Here is a 19,202-nt window from a genome sequence, read left to right as displayed (position 1 = left end):
CTACAGTGCATATAGCTATGTGCACCTGTTTCTAGACATTGCAGAATGCGGAAACATATGCTCACATTCACTGAATACTTACAAATAATATAAAACATAAACAAACAATATGTATTATACTCATAACCAGTACAAGAAGCTATCTTTGAGTAAAACACAAATGATTTTTAGATGGCTCAGGGTGATTAACACATGATAACAAAGACAACATAGGTAAAGCAAGTCTTTGGTTTTCAGAGCTATTAAAATATATATTATTTCGACAAAAGATTTAACACATATCTTGAAAAATATACATAAAAGTTTTAAAATGTGTGGAGGTATACATTTTTGAGGTAAATGTTAAAAATACTAGAATGTGTTAAAGATGTTACTTACTTCTTTTGAACAGAATTGATCTGTGATGAGAACTCTTTCCTAAAATGCTTAAGTACCATGAAATAATGTGACAAATAGGATGCATCACACACTACCCAAGTCCATCAATACACCTTCAACACTATTGCTCTTTGGCATTGCCGATTGGTTTTTTGGAATTTGGCGTACAGTGGAATACTTCAGTTGTAAAACTTTTGCCAGAAGGTCAGAGTTTGCATTTTCCAAAAGCAGTATCTTCTTACCCAGGGCAGTAATCTCTCGTTCTTTTTCTCGCATTGCAGTTTCCAGATGCATAGCACTACAAATAAAAAATAAATATATTATATTATTTATAAAATAATGCAAAAATAATTTTATAGGGACTGAAACAATGGTAGACTGGCAGTAACTGCTGTTTTTATATTTATAAATCATAGATTTCTGTCTCTGAAACAAATGGAATACATGAAGTTAGACTGCATGTCTTGTACATAGGCTGCTTTTGTAAACAAGAAGATGAATAAAAATAAAATGCAATACAATCATATCGATATGAGAGGAATAACATATTTTTAAAACACCAAGTTGATAAAAATATGCTGTGTAGACAGCAACCAAGAGGTAGGTATCATATTAGAAGTGAAGAAAATAAAATAAAGCCAAAAACTAGAAAAAAGTGAGTGGGTGGGCCATATAAGGATGAGAAATCATTTCAAAAATCCTCTCTGATAAAACTTTTGGGTATATTATTCACACAAATGATACCTGAAGGCCTTTACATGCAAATACCCCCAGTATTTTTTACACAGCAAAGACTGAAGGGTAACACAGTGTACTAGGACACTACACTCTATGTGACTGAAGATTTTTCAGGATGAAAAGTCAGTTGACATGATGGTTCAACTTCTTTCATGGTGTCCACAACACAGCAGATGAGAACTGCTATAATCCTTTACGCAACATCTGGATACACACAGAGGCATCAGACCACCATCATGCTACACTTAAAAAGTCTGCCAATGGGAGTTGTGGGGGTCAGCTACCAGACGCTGCCTGTAGTGGGTCACAAGACTAGTGCGCATGGCAAGACATCTGCTGCACTGCCTACTAGAGTACTCCTCTATATAAAGGCAGTGTAGCTGGCACTCCTCAGATTGGATTCTACTGCTTATTGTACTGTTTCTATGTTTTATGTTTACCTGAATGTAGCTCAGTAAACTTTTGTTCTTAGTGACCACACTATTGGTTATGTCTAGCATTATGAAACAAATGGCAACTAGTGTGGCGGTCACTTCCGTGTGTTCAGTCTATTTGGTTGTTCTGTCAGTTCTCGTGTCCATGGGGGCAGTGCTCCAATCTCTCCTCAAGCAGCAGCAGACTCGTGTTATTATGAACTTGTTGGCCGCATTGACTATGCAGCCTTCCATGCCATTGGTGTATCCACTATCCTTGCCCCCTTATGATGATGCAGCAGAAGACTGGAACATTTACGAGAAGCAGCTTCAGTAACAGTTCCTTGCTTTTGGCGTCACTGATGCCAACATGTGTCTTTGCTCCTATCTTGGATTTCCCCTTGAATTTACAAGTTGTTGTTCAATTATCATCATAAGTGCTCATGTCATTCCTGTGCATATTGAGTTCTATTGTCGTCAGAAACAGCCCCATCAGCCCTACTGGGCTTGGGCAGCTGAATTACACAGCTTCAGTCACAAACATCAGTTTGCTACCAATGCTCATCACAATTCCTATGCTGCATCACAATTCCTATGCTGATTCTATGGTCCATGATACCATCATTCGGTTGGCTCCTAACAAGCTGGTGTATCAATGTGCAGTACAGCACAATAATCCATTTCTGCCTGAGGTCCAGCACTCTCAAAAATTTTATCTTTTGAAGGATTGTCTACCGTATCTTCCTTCGCCGTCGGCGTTGTCGTGGTTACCGTGAGACACCGTTATACCAAGAGGAAAGGCGCGTCGGTCTTAGAGCATGAGATATGATGACCTTAAGCCATAGACAACACACAACGGTCACGGTAGCACCTGATTCCAGAATAGCTGCAGTAGTTAAGATCTACGAACTATCCCCTGTTGACCAGGTCCCCAAAACTTAACTCGTAACGAGATCCCTTCAAAGCAAATTGTCATACGATCGTCTATAAAGGCTTCGTACAACGAGAGTACATGTTACGGTTTATGGAATAATAACAGATACGACCAAACTGTCTTGTCTCTTCTGCTTTATTTAACATAACTTCGTTCACAGTTTCATTTCGCATTCACCACTCATTCACCGAAACCCTTTGATGAACAGTTTTGGTTGCATAACACCAACAGTCAATGATAATGATACAGCTTTTCTCCTTTTTATAAATTGAAGCCCGCTCTCCGTGATATAATAAAAAAAAAAAACGGTCTCAATACCGCGTCCCTCGTGAGATGCGAATAGACTTATCCCGGAATTGACCGCCCTGTAGGTGTACTCAATTTAATGACCACACTTCACTGTCCGCTATTTCGCGTAACTGAATGTCCATTTGTTAGTCTGATTATACACTGTAGCTATTTAAAATTCGCCCCTATATTTTTCACAACGCACAATTAGCACTTCGTTACTTGTTTTCTTTTTTTTTCTTCTAAGAGTAAACGGAAAAAAAAGACGCCGTATCATCGGCTTAGTCGATATAAAGCAAAACATCTTAATATGCCCAATTTTACCTCTTCTTATAGGATCGGCTACCTTAATCATTAATTTATTACATATTATTTCCAATAACGCTAAACAGGTATCGCCGTTATATTTTAATTGTATTCAAAAGCATGTTACTACTATTATGACCGACCAAATCGTAACAAATCGCGCGGCGTGCGTTTTTAACAATAACTTTACGCTATTCAAGTTCCGTTACAGCTGTCTTGACTCGTAATGTTACACGGCCCCCCAGACTGTGATGTCTTGAAGAGGGTTCCAGACAGAACAGGCTTATTTTTTTTTTTTGTGCACTGTGACAGGAGAGGGTATTTGTTTCGGCGAATACACTCACTCTCAGATTCACTCAACAAGTCAGTACATACATTCTACAATATTTAAGTTGAGTTAATGGGCCTAGACAAAATGCCCTTAACTAAATTCCACATTTGTTTATAGGTTGTCTTAGAAACACTTCGCACTAATCACTTCATATTCACACCACATTTTTTTTCTTGGATGAAGCCCTCAGTTCTTCAACCGACTGTGCAAGGCAGGGATCACAGCCGGGTTCGACGATTGGCATCCTAGGCCAAAACCCTTATCAGGCCACTTGTTTAACCAGAGAGGATTTGGTCCTTTCCTTTTCCTCTTAATTCCACTTTTAAATCATCCATCCTCGTCGTTCAGTGAGAGGATAAATCGTATTTCAGCGTCGTCATTGTTGCTGATACCAAGAAGGTATCTCATGGAAATCATCGGTACATTCTTTAATTTTCTTTGTAAGTTAGTATAAGTACGTATTTATCCATTGGTGCTTTTATTTAGTCCACTGAGTGTAGTCTTGGTATCATTCAGTGTTTCTTGAATCTATATTTTGCTCATTATTGATAATACTTCTTCAGGTCTATGTGAGGGAACAAGCCTTTAATCACATCAGTATCACAATCTGCCAGGAGGTAGCTCCCTTCATGAGGTATTTTCATTATTTTATATGGACCTGTATATAAATATTGCCATTTCTTATTCAGTCTTTTCCTGGTTGATGCTTTTGGGTGATTTCTCAATAAAATTTCTTCCCCTACATCATATGTGACTACTTTCTTCACATTTTTATCAAAACGGGGTTTTCTCAATTGTGCTTGATGCTTCAGGTTTTCGTAGACCTTCGTCACCATATCTTCTTTCTTGGTAATCTTTTGTTCTATTGCAGGTAATTTCTTCATCCATTCTGGCACAATACTTTCACCAAATACTATTTGGTTAGGTGAATAACCTGTCGATAAGTGTGGTAAGTCATTATACACTTTCTCAAATTCATAAATCCAATCGATCCATTTATAATGTTGTTTGGGTATGTACGTCTGTAAAAATCGGTTCAACTCTCGGAAGATTCTTTCAACCGGATTTCCACAAGGGTAAAATCTTGAGATGTAAATGTGCTGGATTCCTTGTTCTTTCATAGTGTCTCTCCATACTTTGCTTGTATAATAAGCAGCGTTGTCTGTCAAGGTCATTATAGGTTTGCCAAGCTCAGTTATATAGTTGTTGATAAATTTGCGTAACATGGGTCGAACGTGGACATTTTTCAAAGGATATAATTTCACATATTTTGAAAAGAGATCATAGAAAGCCAATACATATTTGAACCGTCCACGTGTCATGGGACATGGCCCACAGACGTCACATGACACCAACATTAAAGGTTGTTGTGGGATGATAGGATGTAATTCTATCTTCCGACAATAGTTTATGGGTTTTGCCTTCTGACATATTTTGCACTTCTTAATAATATTTGTAGCTATACGTCCCAAATTTGGATGATAGCAGTATTGTGCTATTTTGGCTGTACATTTAGCGGCACCAAAATGACCCCAATTCAAGTGAGTGTACCATACTAGTGATTCTAAATATTTATTTGGAACACAAACTTTCCAAACATCTTCTTCATCCTTCCTCCGATACAATATTCCGGATTTTAATTGATACTGTTCTTGAGAGTGACTTAGCGTTTTGCTTTCAACAGCACGCCTAATGGCTTTCCACAACTTATCATCTTCTTGCAGTTGTGGAAGACTTCGAGATAGCTGTGAAATCTGCCTCTCACAATATTGCCTTGATAAATTCATGACTTTAAAGTCAATAGTCCGTTCTTCACACTCGTCAGCATTCTTTCTTTTCGGTAATCTTGAAAGAGCATCGGCTATGATGTTGTCTTTCCCTCTGATGTATTTGAGCGTAATATCATATTCTTGCAGTAGCAAGGCCCACCGGGTTAAACATGAATGGAACATCCTTCCTGTTAAAATAAAAGATAAAGCTTTGTGGTCGCAGAATACAATGATCTTCTTTCCATATACAAAATAGCGAAACTTTCTAAGTGACCAGACCACGGCCAGTACTTCCAATTCAGTAGTACAATATGCACGTTCACAGCTAGAGAGTGTTCTGCTGGCAAACCCAATTATCTTGATGGTACTGATATCTTCTGGATTGTCCATCTGGAAAAGAGTGGCACCCAATCCTGTTTCAGAAGCACCCGCAGCAATATAAAAATCTTGATCAAGTCTCGGATGATGTAACAGTGGAGCATTAGTCAAAGCATTGCGGATGTTATCAAAAGCTTGCGTGCATTCGGAATTCCACTCCCACATGACATTTTTTCTTAACAGCCATAACAAATAGTCTTGGCTTCCTAACTGATTGGGTAAAAATCGTCGAAAAAATGAAACTAAGCCGATAAATGACTTTAATTCCGTTCTATTCTTTGGATAAGCACATCTGTTAATCGCATCCATCTTTTTAGGATTTGGTTTTATCCCATCAGGAGTGATTATATGTCCAAGAAATTTCAATTGGTTATGAGCAAACTTGGATTTGCTCAAATTTACAGTAACTCCATATTCCAAAAATTTCGCAAAAACTCTTCTTAATAAGTCCAAATGTTCCTCCCAAGTTTCAGAAGCAATTAGCAAATCATCCACATATAAAGTAACTTCATTCAAAAGGTCTCTGCCCAGTACGGTATCTAATGCCGATATGAAAACACTACCGCTTATTTTCAACCCAAATGGCATGACAGTAAACTGGTAACTTCGGCCCAGAAAAACGAATGCAGTATATTTTCTAGATTCTTTCAATATTCTAGTTTGCCAATATGAACTACGCATATCCAAAGAAGTTAAGAAGCGGGCACCATAAAACTTTTGTACTAACTCTTCTAGGTTCTCCGGTCGCGTTTGTACAGGTATAAGGATCTTATTGATCTCTCTGGCATCCAACACCAATCTGATGTCACCATTGGGTTTAATTACCGCCACAAGAGGGTTACAATATTCAGAATCTGAGGGCTCAATAATACCCCATTCTAACATTTTATTGATTTCCTTTCTGACCACTTCTTTCTTTGTCCATGGGATAGAATAGGAAGTACGACAAAAGGGTTTATGTGCATACGTCTTTATATGGTATTCAAAGTCTTTTATTATACCTGGACGTTTACTAAAAATTGACTGATATGCTTCCAACAAGTAGTACAGTTCATCCCTTTGGATAACAGATAAATATTCTGATTCTAACACCTTCTCCTGCAATGACATTTTATCGATCATTTCTTCAGAACATTCAATAAGGCATATATCATACACATTTTCATCATCAATACTGACATATTTTACCATTAGATTCATACACAATTAATTTGGAATTACTCGGCCCTTTCTCAGGGTAGTTGTCAAAACATTACCATTTGAATTAAATATACATTCACCTTTCTCTAAATTAATGATTGCACCGGTCTCACATAAAAAATCCAATACCCAGATACATGGTACTGTCATTTTAGGAACAACCAGGAATGTACTTTCTATTTGAGCCCCCTGTGTTGTAACGTCAACACGTACCTGTTTCACAACTTTTTGCATTTTTGCGCTGAACGCGCCAGACACGGTACATCCTGTGATAGGAAAAGTGGGCATTTTTACCTCTCGGCTTATCTGTTTTAAACAGTCCAACGTCATGACACTAATAGTTGCTCCAGTATCAATTAATATTTCATCATCAACATTATTTATACTTGTTGGAATTATTGCCTGTAAAATTTGTCCACATTTATTAGAAACTTCAGGTTTTTCTTCAATTAATTCATTCCTTATTTCCTGATCATTATTGTACCTTAATACTCTCAGTTCAAATTGATGCCTGCCTTCCTTCTCCTTTCCAGTCATCCTAGGAAGGCATTTGGTGACTGGTATTAGTTTAACCTATCTCGTTGAGTCATCGGTGGGGGTTCATGAACTTCCACAATCCGTACAGTATGATCCGAGTTATGGTATTCACCCCGTCGCACATTGGAGGCTCCTTCACCCATTGGTATAACTCCTTGTGCTGGATGTGGACTCGAGGCATTTGTTCCATCCTGCCGATGAACATTATGCTTCGAATTATCTTCCCAAGGTCGAATGCAATTGGGTTCATCACTTGGGTACCTGTTACCCTTATTAGTATCACTACTATGCACATTCGCGTCACCATATCGAGGTTTACCTCTAGCACAGTAAGTATCTCTTCTATATTTATTATAATCATTGTTTTTATTGCAACCATAGGATGAAGATTGTCCACGCTCCTGTGATGCGGGTTTGACCTGGTTTTCGGTATTATTATTATCATACGTTAAATTATTATTAGTATAATTATTCGTATTACTATGAGTGTGAGTCGACATTTGATTACTACTCATTTGTCTTGCGTCTTCCATAATCATATCTATAGAGTCAATCACCGACAAGAACTGTTCTACATCGTGGTCAGGAACATTTATTAACTTTTCACGTATATTTATGGGCAACCTTCCCTTCAAAATTCTGATCACTTCCTTGTGAGAAATTGGATCACTCCAATAACGTGTCTTATTTATGTACTTTTCAAAATATTGCCTTAAAGTACTCCATTTACTGTTAAAATACTCAGGTTGGTAAACCTCTTTTCTTAATTTCTCTTGTTTACTCGACGACCAGTATTTAGCCAAAAAAAGTTGTTCAAACTCAGCGCAAGTATGGCAACTTTCACTTACTTCGGCAGCCCATAATGCGGCTTCTCCGGTAATTTTGGATACTATAAATTGAAGTCGGTCATGTTCTGACCAGCTACGCGGAAATATTCTTTTGAAATTATTGATAAAGATTTTCGGATGCAGGTTATTCTTTTCAGTGGAGAATGTTGGGAATTGTCTACTTTTAAAAATGCTGTTCTCCACCTTTAAAGAAGACAAATATCCTCGCTGACCAAAAGAATCATCATCTTTACCAACCGAATCATCAACTTCCCAATGCAAATTTTCACCACAATTGTACTTCGTATTATCACATGTTCGGTTGTTTTTCGACCTATTCTCCGAACGTTCGTCCTCTGTCAACAAATTTTGTGATGACTTTCGTTCTAACTCCGCCAATTTATGATTGGTTTCCTTTTGCCATTTAGGTAACTCATCAACTATTTTGTCTTTTATTTTCTGAAATTCGCTAGTGAAGAGCTTAATTAATTCATCATTTCTACTCAGGTGCTCATTGATATTTTCATTTGGCTGGGATCCAATAGTAGTCCTAACCTTGTCTACAATTTCATTTCCTTTTATTTCTATCCATTCAGATAGATCTTCGTCAAGTCTTTTAGTTTGATCTACTAAATACTTGTCAATCCCCTTACGAGCATCAGACTCAAACTCGACTATTTGTTTCGAAAGCTCTTCTATCTGTGCGCTAGCATTGAAACAGCTGCTTTCACACTTAACCATCCTATTGGACAGGCCATCATAACTCTTCGAAACTACCTCATATTTCTTTTCTACGTCATGAAGTTTTCCCATTAAATTATTATATTGCTTTTCTAAGGTGTTAGAAAACTCTACATCTAGTTCTCCAAATTTCGCATTTAATTGAGTCTCCCAGTCCGCCTTTAATTCTTTCTTAGTATTTTCCAGTTTATAATCAAAGGTGTTCAGTTTGCTTTCCAAAGAATCCATTTTAACTTCTAATGAACCAAATTTGGCCTCAAATTTTTCATTTAACTTTTGATTGTCCTCTTTTAATTGCTTATTATCTTTTTCTAGTGAACCAAGTGTTCCATTCATTACACCCATTTGAGTATTTATTGATACCAGCATATCAAACATTTTTTGATTAATATTTCCATTTTGAGGATCAACTTGCTGATCTACATCCGAAACCTCAAGATCTTTATGTTCTCCCACGCTGCTTACCTTACTTATCATTGTATTTGAATCTCCTAACAGCTCTAAATCAATAACTGTATTATTATCTGTACATGTCTCCTGTCCCACATTGAGCTCATGGGATGCATCATCCCTTTCCTCTTCACTTTCCTCTCTCTCTCTACTCATTACTCTACTCAACTGCACATTATCATGTATTATTTTCGTTCGTTTTGATATGATTATTCACTACCAAGACATACACTTATTTTCACTATGTATTTATATATATTTATCTTCCGAAATCACAAGTCTCAACTTCCTTTTTTTTTTTATAATTATACAGTTATTTTAATCATACCTGGTAGTATCGCTCAGTTTTAGCGATTATTGAAGAATACCTCTTTCATTGGACACACTCACTGGCTGCTACAATATTTTCCAACTCTAGGGTTCGTGAATCCGGATGACACTCGACTCGATGCAGCAATCCTCATCGATCGAGCCCCACGTTGGGCGCCACTTCTACCGTATCTTCCTTCGCCGTCGGCGTTGTCGTGGTTACCGTGAGACACCGTTATACCAAGAGGAAAGGCGCGTCGATCTTAGAGCATGAGATATGATGACCTTAAGCCATAGACAACACACAACGGTCATGGTAGCACCTGATTCCAGGATAGCTGCAGTAGTTAAGATCTACGAACTATCCCCTGTTGACCAGGTCCCCAAAACTTAACTCGTAACGAGATCCCTTCAAAGCAAATTGTCATACGATCGTCTATAAAGGCTTCGTACAACGAGAGTACATGTTACGGTTTATGGAATAATAACAGATACGACCAAACTGTCTTGTCTCTCCTGCTTTATTTAACATAACTTCGTTCACAGTTTCATTTTGCATTCACCACTCATTCACCGAAACCCTTTGATGAACAGTTTTGGTTGCATAACACCAACAGTCAATGATAATGATACAGCTTTTCTCCTTTTTATAAATTGAAGCCCGCTCTCCGTGATATAATAAAAAAAAAAAAAACGGTCTCAATACCGCGTCCCTCGTGAGATGCGAATAGACTTATCCCGGAATTGACCGCCCTGTAGGTGTACTCAATTTAATGACCACACTTCACTGTCCGCTATTTCGCGTAACTGAATGTCCATTTGTTAGTCTGATTATACACTGTAGCTATTTAAAATTCGCCCCTATATTTTTCACAATGCACAATTAGCACTTCGTTACTTGTTTTCTTTTTTTTTCTTCTAAGAGTAAACGGAAAAAAAAGACGCCGTATCATCGGCTTAGTCGATATAAAGCAAAACACCTTAATATGCCCAATTTTACCTCTTCTTATAGGATCGTCTACCTTAATCATTAATTTATTACATATTATTTCCAATAACGCTAAACAGGTATCGCCTTTATATTTTAATTGTATTCAAAAGCATGTTACTACTATTATGACCGACCAAATCGTAACAAATCGCGCGGCGTGCGTTTTTAACAATAACTTTACGCTATTCAAGTTCCGTTACAGCTGTCTTGACTCGTAATGTTACAATTGCTTTATACACTTGTGATGCATAATGATTCACAGTTTGTGTCTCACATCTTCCACAATTTCTGCACCCATCAAGCATCCAACATGTGACAGTTCCTCCTTTCCACCCCCAATCTAACACTGAGGCAGAACGGCTACTCCCCACATCCAGGTTTCAAATTAAGAATACGTTGTGGACTCTTCCATGCATGATGCCATAAGGCACTTCCCACAGGTTTATGCTGGTAGGGGTCAGAGTCGAGCCAAGATAATCTGTGGTTGTCAGCTACATTGTGTCCTGCACCTACTCATGCCGTTCTGCCAGTTTTCGTCCGTGCGGCATTCATTACTGAGATGGGTCGTTCATCACCAGCATCCTGGGTTCCCCACCCAAGTGGTCAGCACCTTCGATCATCGATGATGCAGTTCCACGAGACTGTGGACCCAGATGTTGAGGTGAAGCAGCAAACCTATTGCTGGTCCTCCCTTATGGTTCATTCAAAAGAACACTTTGTTTTTATAGCAGATGATGTTGATTCACGTAAAACAGTTTCTTTCCAATGAAAAATTTTTAATTGCATCGAGGAAAAAAATATCTGCAATTTTTGAAAGAAACGGTGGACAGTTTTGACTTATCAGCAGATTTAAGAAAGAAACTTACTGTGAGACATATAAGCAACGTTATGTATTGCTGTAGAAAAAAATGGAAAATGCAGCACAGAATATATTTCTGAAAAGAGTGAGGAAACCCCCAGACAAAGTGATACGCCTGTGAAAAACAATACTGATGTACTGAAATTTGCCCCTTCAGAGATCTCAAAGACTTTTCCATATTTTAGCAATTGCCATCTTTTTACCTTGATATGATGGATCTTATGAATTGTTTACTGCTTCAGTTTAAATAGTCAATAACTATTTAATATTTCAGATTATGTTCTGCCAAGAGTAATGTTGATCTATGCTTCTGCCTTTGTCATGCTCAGTGTGGATGAGTTAGATCAAACTGATTAATGCTAGAGAATCTGTAGAATAATTAATGCTAGGAAATGTAATATGTTGTGATGATTTCAAGAAAACTTGTGAGTGTATGGTTACAGTGTGTTAATGGAAAAAAAATCTATTGTTTTGTCAGAGAACTGAAATTTTTCTATATTTTTAAAATGAGATTTGCGTATCATTAGCTACATTTGAAAAAGTTTGGAAATGAGGTAACATTTAAAGTACTTTATACTTCTGTAATAGAAAACTTATTTGTATTTGCACTTGGGTGATGAGAGAATTTTCTTATGTTTTGAAAGAAAACATATATTTTATTGCTTTCGATGAGAAAATTTTTTGCATAAGCAAATTATCTTCATTTCTCCATGTCTCTCTATCTCATCTGCATTTTAAGGAAGTTTTGCGGGTGAATTTTGTCGCTATTTAAACATACTACACAGGATTGGAAAGAAATTATACTTTTACTATTTCTGGCTAGAAAATATGTTTTGGAAAAACGATGATACCAGATGTATTTTTGGATTTCTGTCCTGTATAATTAAGCAAAAATGTTTGTACATGATTTTTGATGAATGTGTGGAACTGTTGTGCTATATTTATAGGAATTTGTGTCTGTATACAAATATTTAATGAAAAATCGAGTTGACCTGTTAGTTTATTATTGTCACATTGTGGAAGTGTGGTCAACATTAGAAGGATTATGAAAAAACTGAAGCATCAATAAACATTTTGTTGTGATTGGAGAACATTACGCTGCAATTTTATGTAGTTAACAGCTTTTTTACTCGATCCATATAACGTTTTTTGAAACGGAGTTTGTCTGTAGAGAGGACATTGTTTTTCAGACCACATACTTTGAAAATTGTTGTAAGTGAGAGAAACAAGTAAATGATGTGATAAATCTGAATTAATGATGATAATATTTTGAGGAGGAAACTAAGTGTTGAACATGTACTGAGTGATTACAAATTGAAGACTGATACATTATGTTCCAAGTATTTTACCAATGTGAAGGTAATATATTGAGGGTAATGGTGAAATATTGGAAGTGACTACGAATATTATGATCTAATATTAAATACGTCTACATATTTTTGGATGTTTGTCAAATGTCGATGCACATGTGTGTGTGTGTGTGTGTGTGTGTGTGTGTGTCAGGGAAGATGATGAAAGTTTACAATATGTTTACTGCACTTCTGACAGCTATAGGAAAAGTGTACTGATTACGTCTGATGCTTATGTGAGAAAACATGTCTTGGGCTAATGGAAATAGTAAAAATATTAACTGAAGGAAATATCTGCAACATTATAATGCAACTGACTAGTATTTTGTACCATGGGAGAGTTTGATGTAACATGTCTTGATTATTTAAAAGAAACTTGCTTAAAAAGATCATGTGGTGCCATTAAAACTGAAAAAATATGTCAAAAACTGTTTTTGAAGCAGAAAAAGTATGGGACATTGTAGTACCTAATGCAATACTAAAACTCTATCTCTTTTCCAAATTGTGTATAAGTACTGCAAATTTTTTGACACGTTACTCTTCTGAACCACATCTTTATGGAATATTGAAATGCTGTGAGACTCTTCAAAAAAATCTTATACTCAATAGGAACATTTTGTACGAAATGAAATGATCATATGACTTTAAATGCGAACATTTTAGGTTACGCTTTATCGTGACTGTCATTGACATTAAATGAAACAAGTTTACTGTTACCAGTCACCGTTTTATTTATTTCCACGACGTGTTTCAAAGGTTTAAACCTCCATCATCGGGTGGATTTAGTATGACATTTGTGTGTGTGTTGAGTTACGATTTTTGGAGGAACATGTGGCACTGCCTAGTGGAGAAACAAGACACTATTTCAGAACATGGTTTTGGATTTCTTCTGACAAAAAATTAAACTGATATCTAATGGTAAACATAAAATAAGTAAACTAGAGTACCTCCAGTGGTCACAGGTTCCTTTCGCTGTTGTAACACGTCACATTTGTAAACAAACATGGCATCTGGAATCTGCTGGGTGCAAGGTTCGTATAGCAGAAGACGAGAGATAATCGCAAAGTGCAAAGAACATACACTGTAACAACATTATTACAGAATATTTGTTTAAAGCATTTTGAGGTGTTTGTTTTGAGGTGTCGAATATATGTGTGTGTACTTCAGGTGGCATATAAATCCAGTTTTGACAAGTTAAAACGGTTTAACATTCGTACTCATTTATACAATCAGGTGAAATGTTAAAATGGCTTAAACGTCATACTTGCAAAAAACAATCAGGTGAGATGTTACAGACTTGAAGTACAATAATCATATTGGCTACAGCAGTAAAATCATACATAGATGACACTATTTGATTGGGATTAATAGACAGATGAAAGAGGCTGGAGGCAGAAGGAGAGGAAGAGAGAGAGAAAGTGTGTGTGTGTGTGTGTGTGTGTGTGTGTGTGTGTGTGTGTGTGAGAGAGAGAGAGAGAGAGAGAGAGAGAGAGAGAGAGAGAGAGATAGGGTGGAAAGAGTGATTATATAAGAGCAAACATTTACATGGCAAGGGGTCTTAAGATTACATGTTACATATATTACCTGCCTAAAGGTTGGGGTATTACATTGGTTAATGCTATAAAATATGCAGATAGATATACAATTTGTGGCAGTAGTTGATGTACATACAGTTTCAAGCTGACAAGGGGTACAAGCTTTTGGTGTGATGAATTATCTGGAAATGAGGTCAATCTCTTGTACTCTTGGCGGCTATAAATATTTATAGTAAATATTAAGGTGTGTGCACGTGTGTGTATGTATGTGTGTGTGTGTGTGTGTGTGTGTGTGTGTGTGTGTGTGTGCATTTTTAAGAATGTAGGCAGTTGCTGAAAACAGAAATGATACTATTGTAAATATTGTCATTTAAGATGGATTGCGGTTGTTTCGTTTGGTGTCTGTATATTAGTGTATGTGTTGTGTTGTCATTGCAACCTTTTCTGCACAGTTTTTGTACTCGAAAATTGCCTTGATTGCCTGACTGGGCAGATTAACATTGAATGCGAACATTTTAGGTTAGGATTTACCATGATTGTTATTGACATAATGTCGACAAAACACATACACTTGAATAGGAATCGTCTCAAGAATAACGTCATTCCAAATTAGGTCAAGATTGACATCAAAACAAACATGACAACTACAAAGAAAACACTAGAAAACGTACAAAAACTCTGGATGAAAAATGAACTGAAAGAACTTTATATTAAAAAACAAATGTTCAACACACAGCTTCATAATGCAGAATTACAGTTGGGAAAGTTGCTTCATAGATTAGAATATGATTCCATAACCAAAAAAGAGTACACTGAGTTCATCATACAGAAAACGAAAGCTACAAAGAAGAAAAAACTAGCCAATCTTATAAAGCAACAATTAACTCCCAAACTGAACCAAAACAATTGAAAGAAACACATTCTACACACCTTTACTCAACAATACGAACATAATACTCGCTGCAGAAGAAGAGGCACTACTTTGCAAAGGCTTAAAACATAACGTTCAAGCTCCACTGAACCAAAACAACCAAGAAAAGCTCATCACTTGTGTCACACAGATCTCGACCATAGCCTTTAAGAAGCAAAATGACAGAATAGCAACCTGCCACAAAATTAATGAAATCATTGAAAAGGAAATTGTAAAACCATTCCCAGCATACAAGAAATGAGAAGTAGCCCTTACACGTACCATTAAGACTAAATTAAACATGAATAATGCAATAATTGTAAAAGCTGACAAGGGCAACACAACTGTTGTAATGGACAGAGCAACATACATAGAAAAAACTTTAGACTTCTTCCAAACCAGCAACATAACAGAAATACATAAAGATCCAACAGCCAGAATACAAAAGGAGATTAAACACATTTCAAACAACATTAATTTTTACTCACCATCCAAGAAGCAAGAAACATTGTAACAATGAGCCCACACTCCTTGCCTTAGGTTACAACCAAAGATCCACAAAAATGGGACCCCCCATCAGGCCTATAGTGAACTGTAGGAACAGCCCAACATTCAAACTCAATAAAATGCTCTTCAGAATTCTCAAAGAAGCATACACATTCAGTAACGAGAGAACACTTAAAAACACAACAGAATTCACACAATATGTCAAAAACAGACAAGTACCTGATGGAGCCACACTTGCCTCATTTGACATACAAAACTTTTATTCCTCTGTGCCAATTGTTGCCACACTACAGATAATCAATGCCAACTTACATAAACACAAAAAAATCCCTTCAACTCACATTACTGAACTAATGGACCAGCTTGAATTCACACTTTCACACAACTATTTTAAATTTAACAAAAAAATCTACAAACAAACAGATGGTCTGGCAATGGGCTCAAATCTTTCCAGATTGCGAGCAGAAATATTTATAAGTAACCTAGAAGACAAAATCCTGACTTCCAATCACCACATCCTCAAAAATATCATCTACTACTACAGATATGTAGATGATACCATCAATTTAATCAAAGGCACTCAAGATAACATCAGTGAGTTGAACCAGTTTGAAATTTATCGGAAGCCTACCACAACACATACCACAAGCCACAACTCCTCTAGTCAGCCCGCAGCACACAAAATGGCAGCATTCTGGTACATGATTAATAGAGTTATCCAACTACCACTCTCTGAAGACAAATGTGATCAAGAAATTGAAATAATAAAACAAACAGCTATTGAAAATGGTTATAACAGCTCCATAGTAGACACCCTAAAACACTCAATAATGGCAAAGCAATCACAACACAAAAAACAAAAAGAAAATAAAATCTTCCATACAATCCCTTTTCTAGGTGACATTTCATACCAGACTGCCAATGTCTTCAAACAAAAAGGCATAAGCATATCCTTTACAACAGACAACAATATTGGACAGAAGTTACCCCACAACATCGGCACACGAAACCCACTTCATCACACAGGTGTGTACAAAATTGAATGTTTCGACTGTGACTGCTTCTAAATAGGCCAGACAGGCAGATCATTTGAAATTAGATTCCAGGAACACATGGCAGCACTAAAAAACAAAAAGTACCACACATCAGCAATAGCTACCCACCTGCATGAAACAAAACACTATGTTAAGAACACAAGTATTAGCATCCTACACATCCAGCCAGAAGGCACAAAACTAGACGTCCTCGAAACACACCAAACATATAAACACCAAACGAAACAACCGGAATCCATCTTAAATGACAAAAATGACAATATTTACAATAGTATCATCTCTGTTTTCAGCAACTGCCTACATTCTTAAAAAAAAACACACACACACACACACACACACACACACACACACACACACACACACACATATATGCACACACCTTAATATTTAACATAAATATTGACAGCCGCCAAGAGTACAAGAGATTGACCTCATTTACAGATAATTCATCACACCAACAGCTTGTACCTCTTCTCAGCTTGAAACTGTATGAACATCAACTACTGGCACATGCTGTATATCTATCTGCATATTTTATAACATTAACCAACATATTACCCCAACCTTTAGGCAGCTAATATACCGGGTGATCAAAAAATCAGTATAAATTTGAAATTAATAAACCACGAAATAATGTAGATAGAGAGGTAAAAATTGACACACATGCTTGGAATGACATGAGACGTACACCGATATGTTACAGAATCGCATCATCCCCAGCCTGGCTAATAAATACCTGCTGGAACATACGATGTTCATGCAGGATGGCGCTCCACCCCATATTGCTAACGCATGAAAGATCTCTTGCGCGCGTTGTTTGGTGATGATCGTGTGCTCAGCCGCCACTTTCATCATGCTTGGCCTCCCAGGTCCCCAGACCTCAGTCCGTGCGATTATTGGCTTTGGGGTTACCTGAAGTCGCAAGTGTCATCCAATGCCAATGCCTCACCATAACTCCGGACATGCTTTACAGTGCTGTTCACAACATTATTCCTCGACTACAGCTATTGTTGAGGAATGATGGTGGACATATTGAGCATTTCCTGTAAAGAACATCATCTTTGCTTCGCCTTACTTTGTTATCCTAATTATTGCTATTCTGATCAGATGAAGCGCTATCTGGCGGACATTTTTTGAACTTTTGTATTTTTTGGTTCTAATAAAACCCCATGTCATTCCAAGCATGTGTGTCAATTTGTACCTCTCTATCTACATCTACATTTATACTCCGCAAGCCACCCCACGGTGTGTGGCAGAGGGCACTGTCATTATCTCCCTTTCCTGTTCCAGTCTCCTATGGTTCGCAGGAAGAATGACTGCCGGAAAGACTCCATGCGCACTCAAATCTCTCTAATTTTACATTCATGATCTCCTCGGGAGGTATAAGTAGGGGGAAGCAATATATTCAACACTTCATCCAGAAACACACCCTCTCGAAACTTGGACAGCAAGCTACACTGCGATGCAGAGCCCCTCTCTTGCAGAGTCTGCCACTTGAGTTTGCTAAACATCTCCGTGACGCTATCACGCTGACCAAATTGCCCAGTGACGAAATGTGCCGCTCTTCTTTGGATCTTCTCTATCTCCTCTGTCAACCCAACCTGGTACAGACCCCACACTGATGAGCAATACTCAAGTACAGGTCAAACGAGTGTTTTGTAAGCCACCTCCTTTGTTGATGGACTACATTTTCTAAGGACTCTCCCAACGAATCTCAACCTGGTACCCGCCTTACCAACAATTAATTTTATATGATCATTCCACTTCAAATCGTTCTGCACACATACTCCCAGATATTTTACAGAAGTAACTGCTACCAGTGTTTGTTCCGCTATCATATAATCATACAATAAACGATCCTTCTTTCTTTGTATTCGCAATACATTACATTTGTCTATGTTAAGGGTCAGTTGCCACTCCCTGCACCAAGTGCCTATCCGCTGCAAATTTTCCTGCATTTTGCTGTGTCTAATATTTTCTGGGTCTCATGAACAAATAAAGCGAGTTGGGTCTCACAGGATCGCTGTTTCCAGAATCAATGTTGATTCCTACAGAGTAGATTCTGGGTTTCCAGAAATGACATGATACATGAGCAAAAAAAATGTTACAAAATTCTACAACAGATCGATGTCAGAGATATAGGTCTATAGTTTTGCGCATCTGCTCGACGACCCTTCTTGAAAACTGGAACTACCTGTGCTCTTCTCCAATCACTTGGAACCTTCTGTTCCATTAGAGACTTACGGAACACAGCTGTTAGAAGGGAGGCAAGTTCTTTCGCGTACTCTGTGTAGAGTTGAATTGGTATCCCATCAGGTCCAGTGGACTTTCCTCTGTTGAGTGATTCCAATTGCTTTTCTATTCCTTGGACACTTATTTCGATGTCAGCCATTTTTC

At 37.4% G+C, this 19,202-nt stretch overlaps 1 protein-coding gene across 1 annotated transcript in view; it reads right to left on the bottom strand.

Annotated features, from left to right (window-relative positions):
- Nucleotides 1-375: 375 nt before the first annotated feature.
- LOC124622174 (MAP7 domain-containing protein 1-like) overlaps nucleotides 376-19,202 on the bottom strand; it is a 262,531-nt gene continuing 243,704 nt past the window's right edge. Inside the window, exon 12 of the mRNA XM_047147822.1 lies at nucleotides 376-676. Within this exon, the coding sequence (XP_047003778.1) occupies nucleotides 463-676 (214 nt within the window). The 3' untranslated portion in view covers nucleotides 376-462. The remainder of the gene's footprint in view (nucleotides 677-19,202) is intronic.

This window comes from Schistocerca americana, chromosome 1 (assembly GCF_021461395.2).
Source record: "Schistocerca americana isolate TAMUIC-IGC-003095 chromosome 1, iqSchAmer2.1, whole genome shotgun sequence".
In the NCBI taxonomy this organism is placed as follows: Eukaryota; Metazoa; Arthropoda; class Insecta; order Orthoptera; family Acrididae; genus Schistocerca; species Schistocerca americana.
Note: the sequence above shows the minus strand (reverse complement) of the source record. Positions and strands in the feature narration are given on the sequence as shown.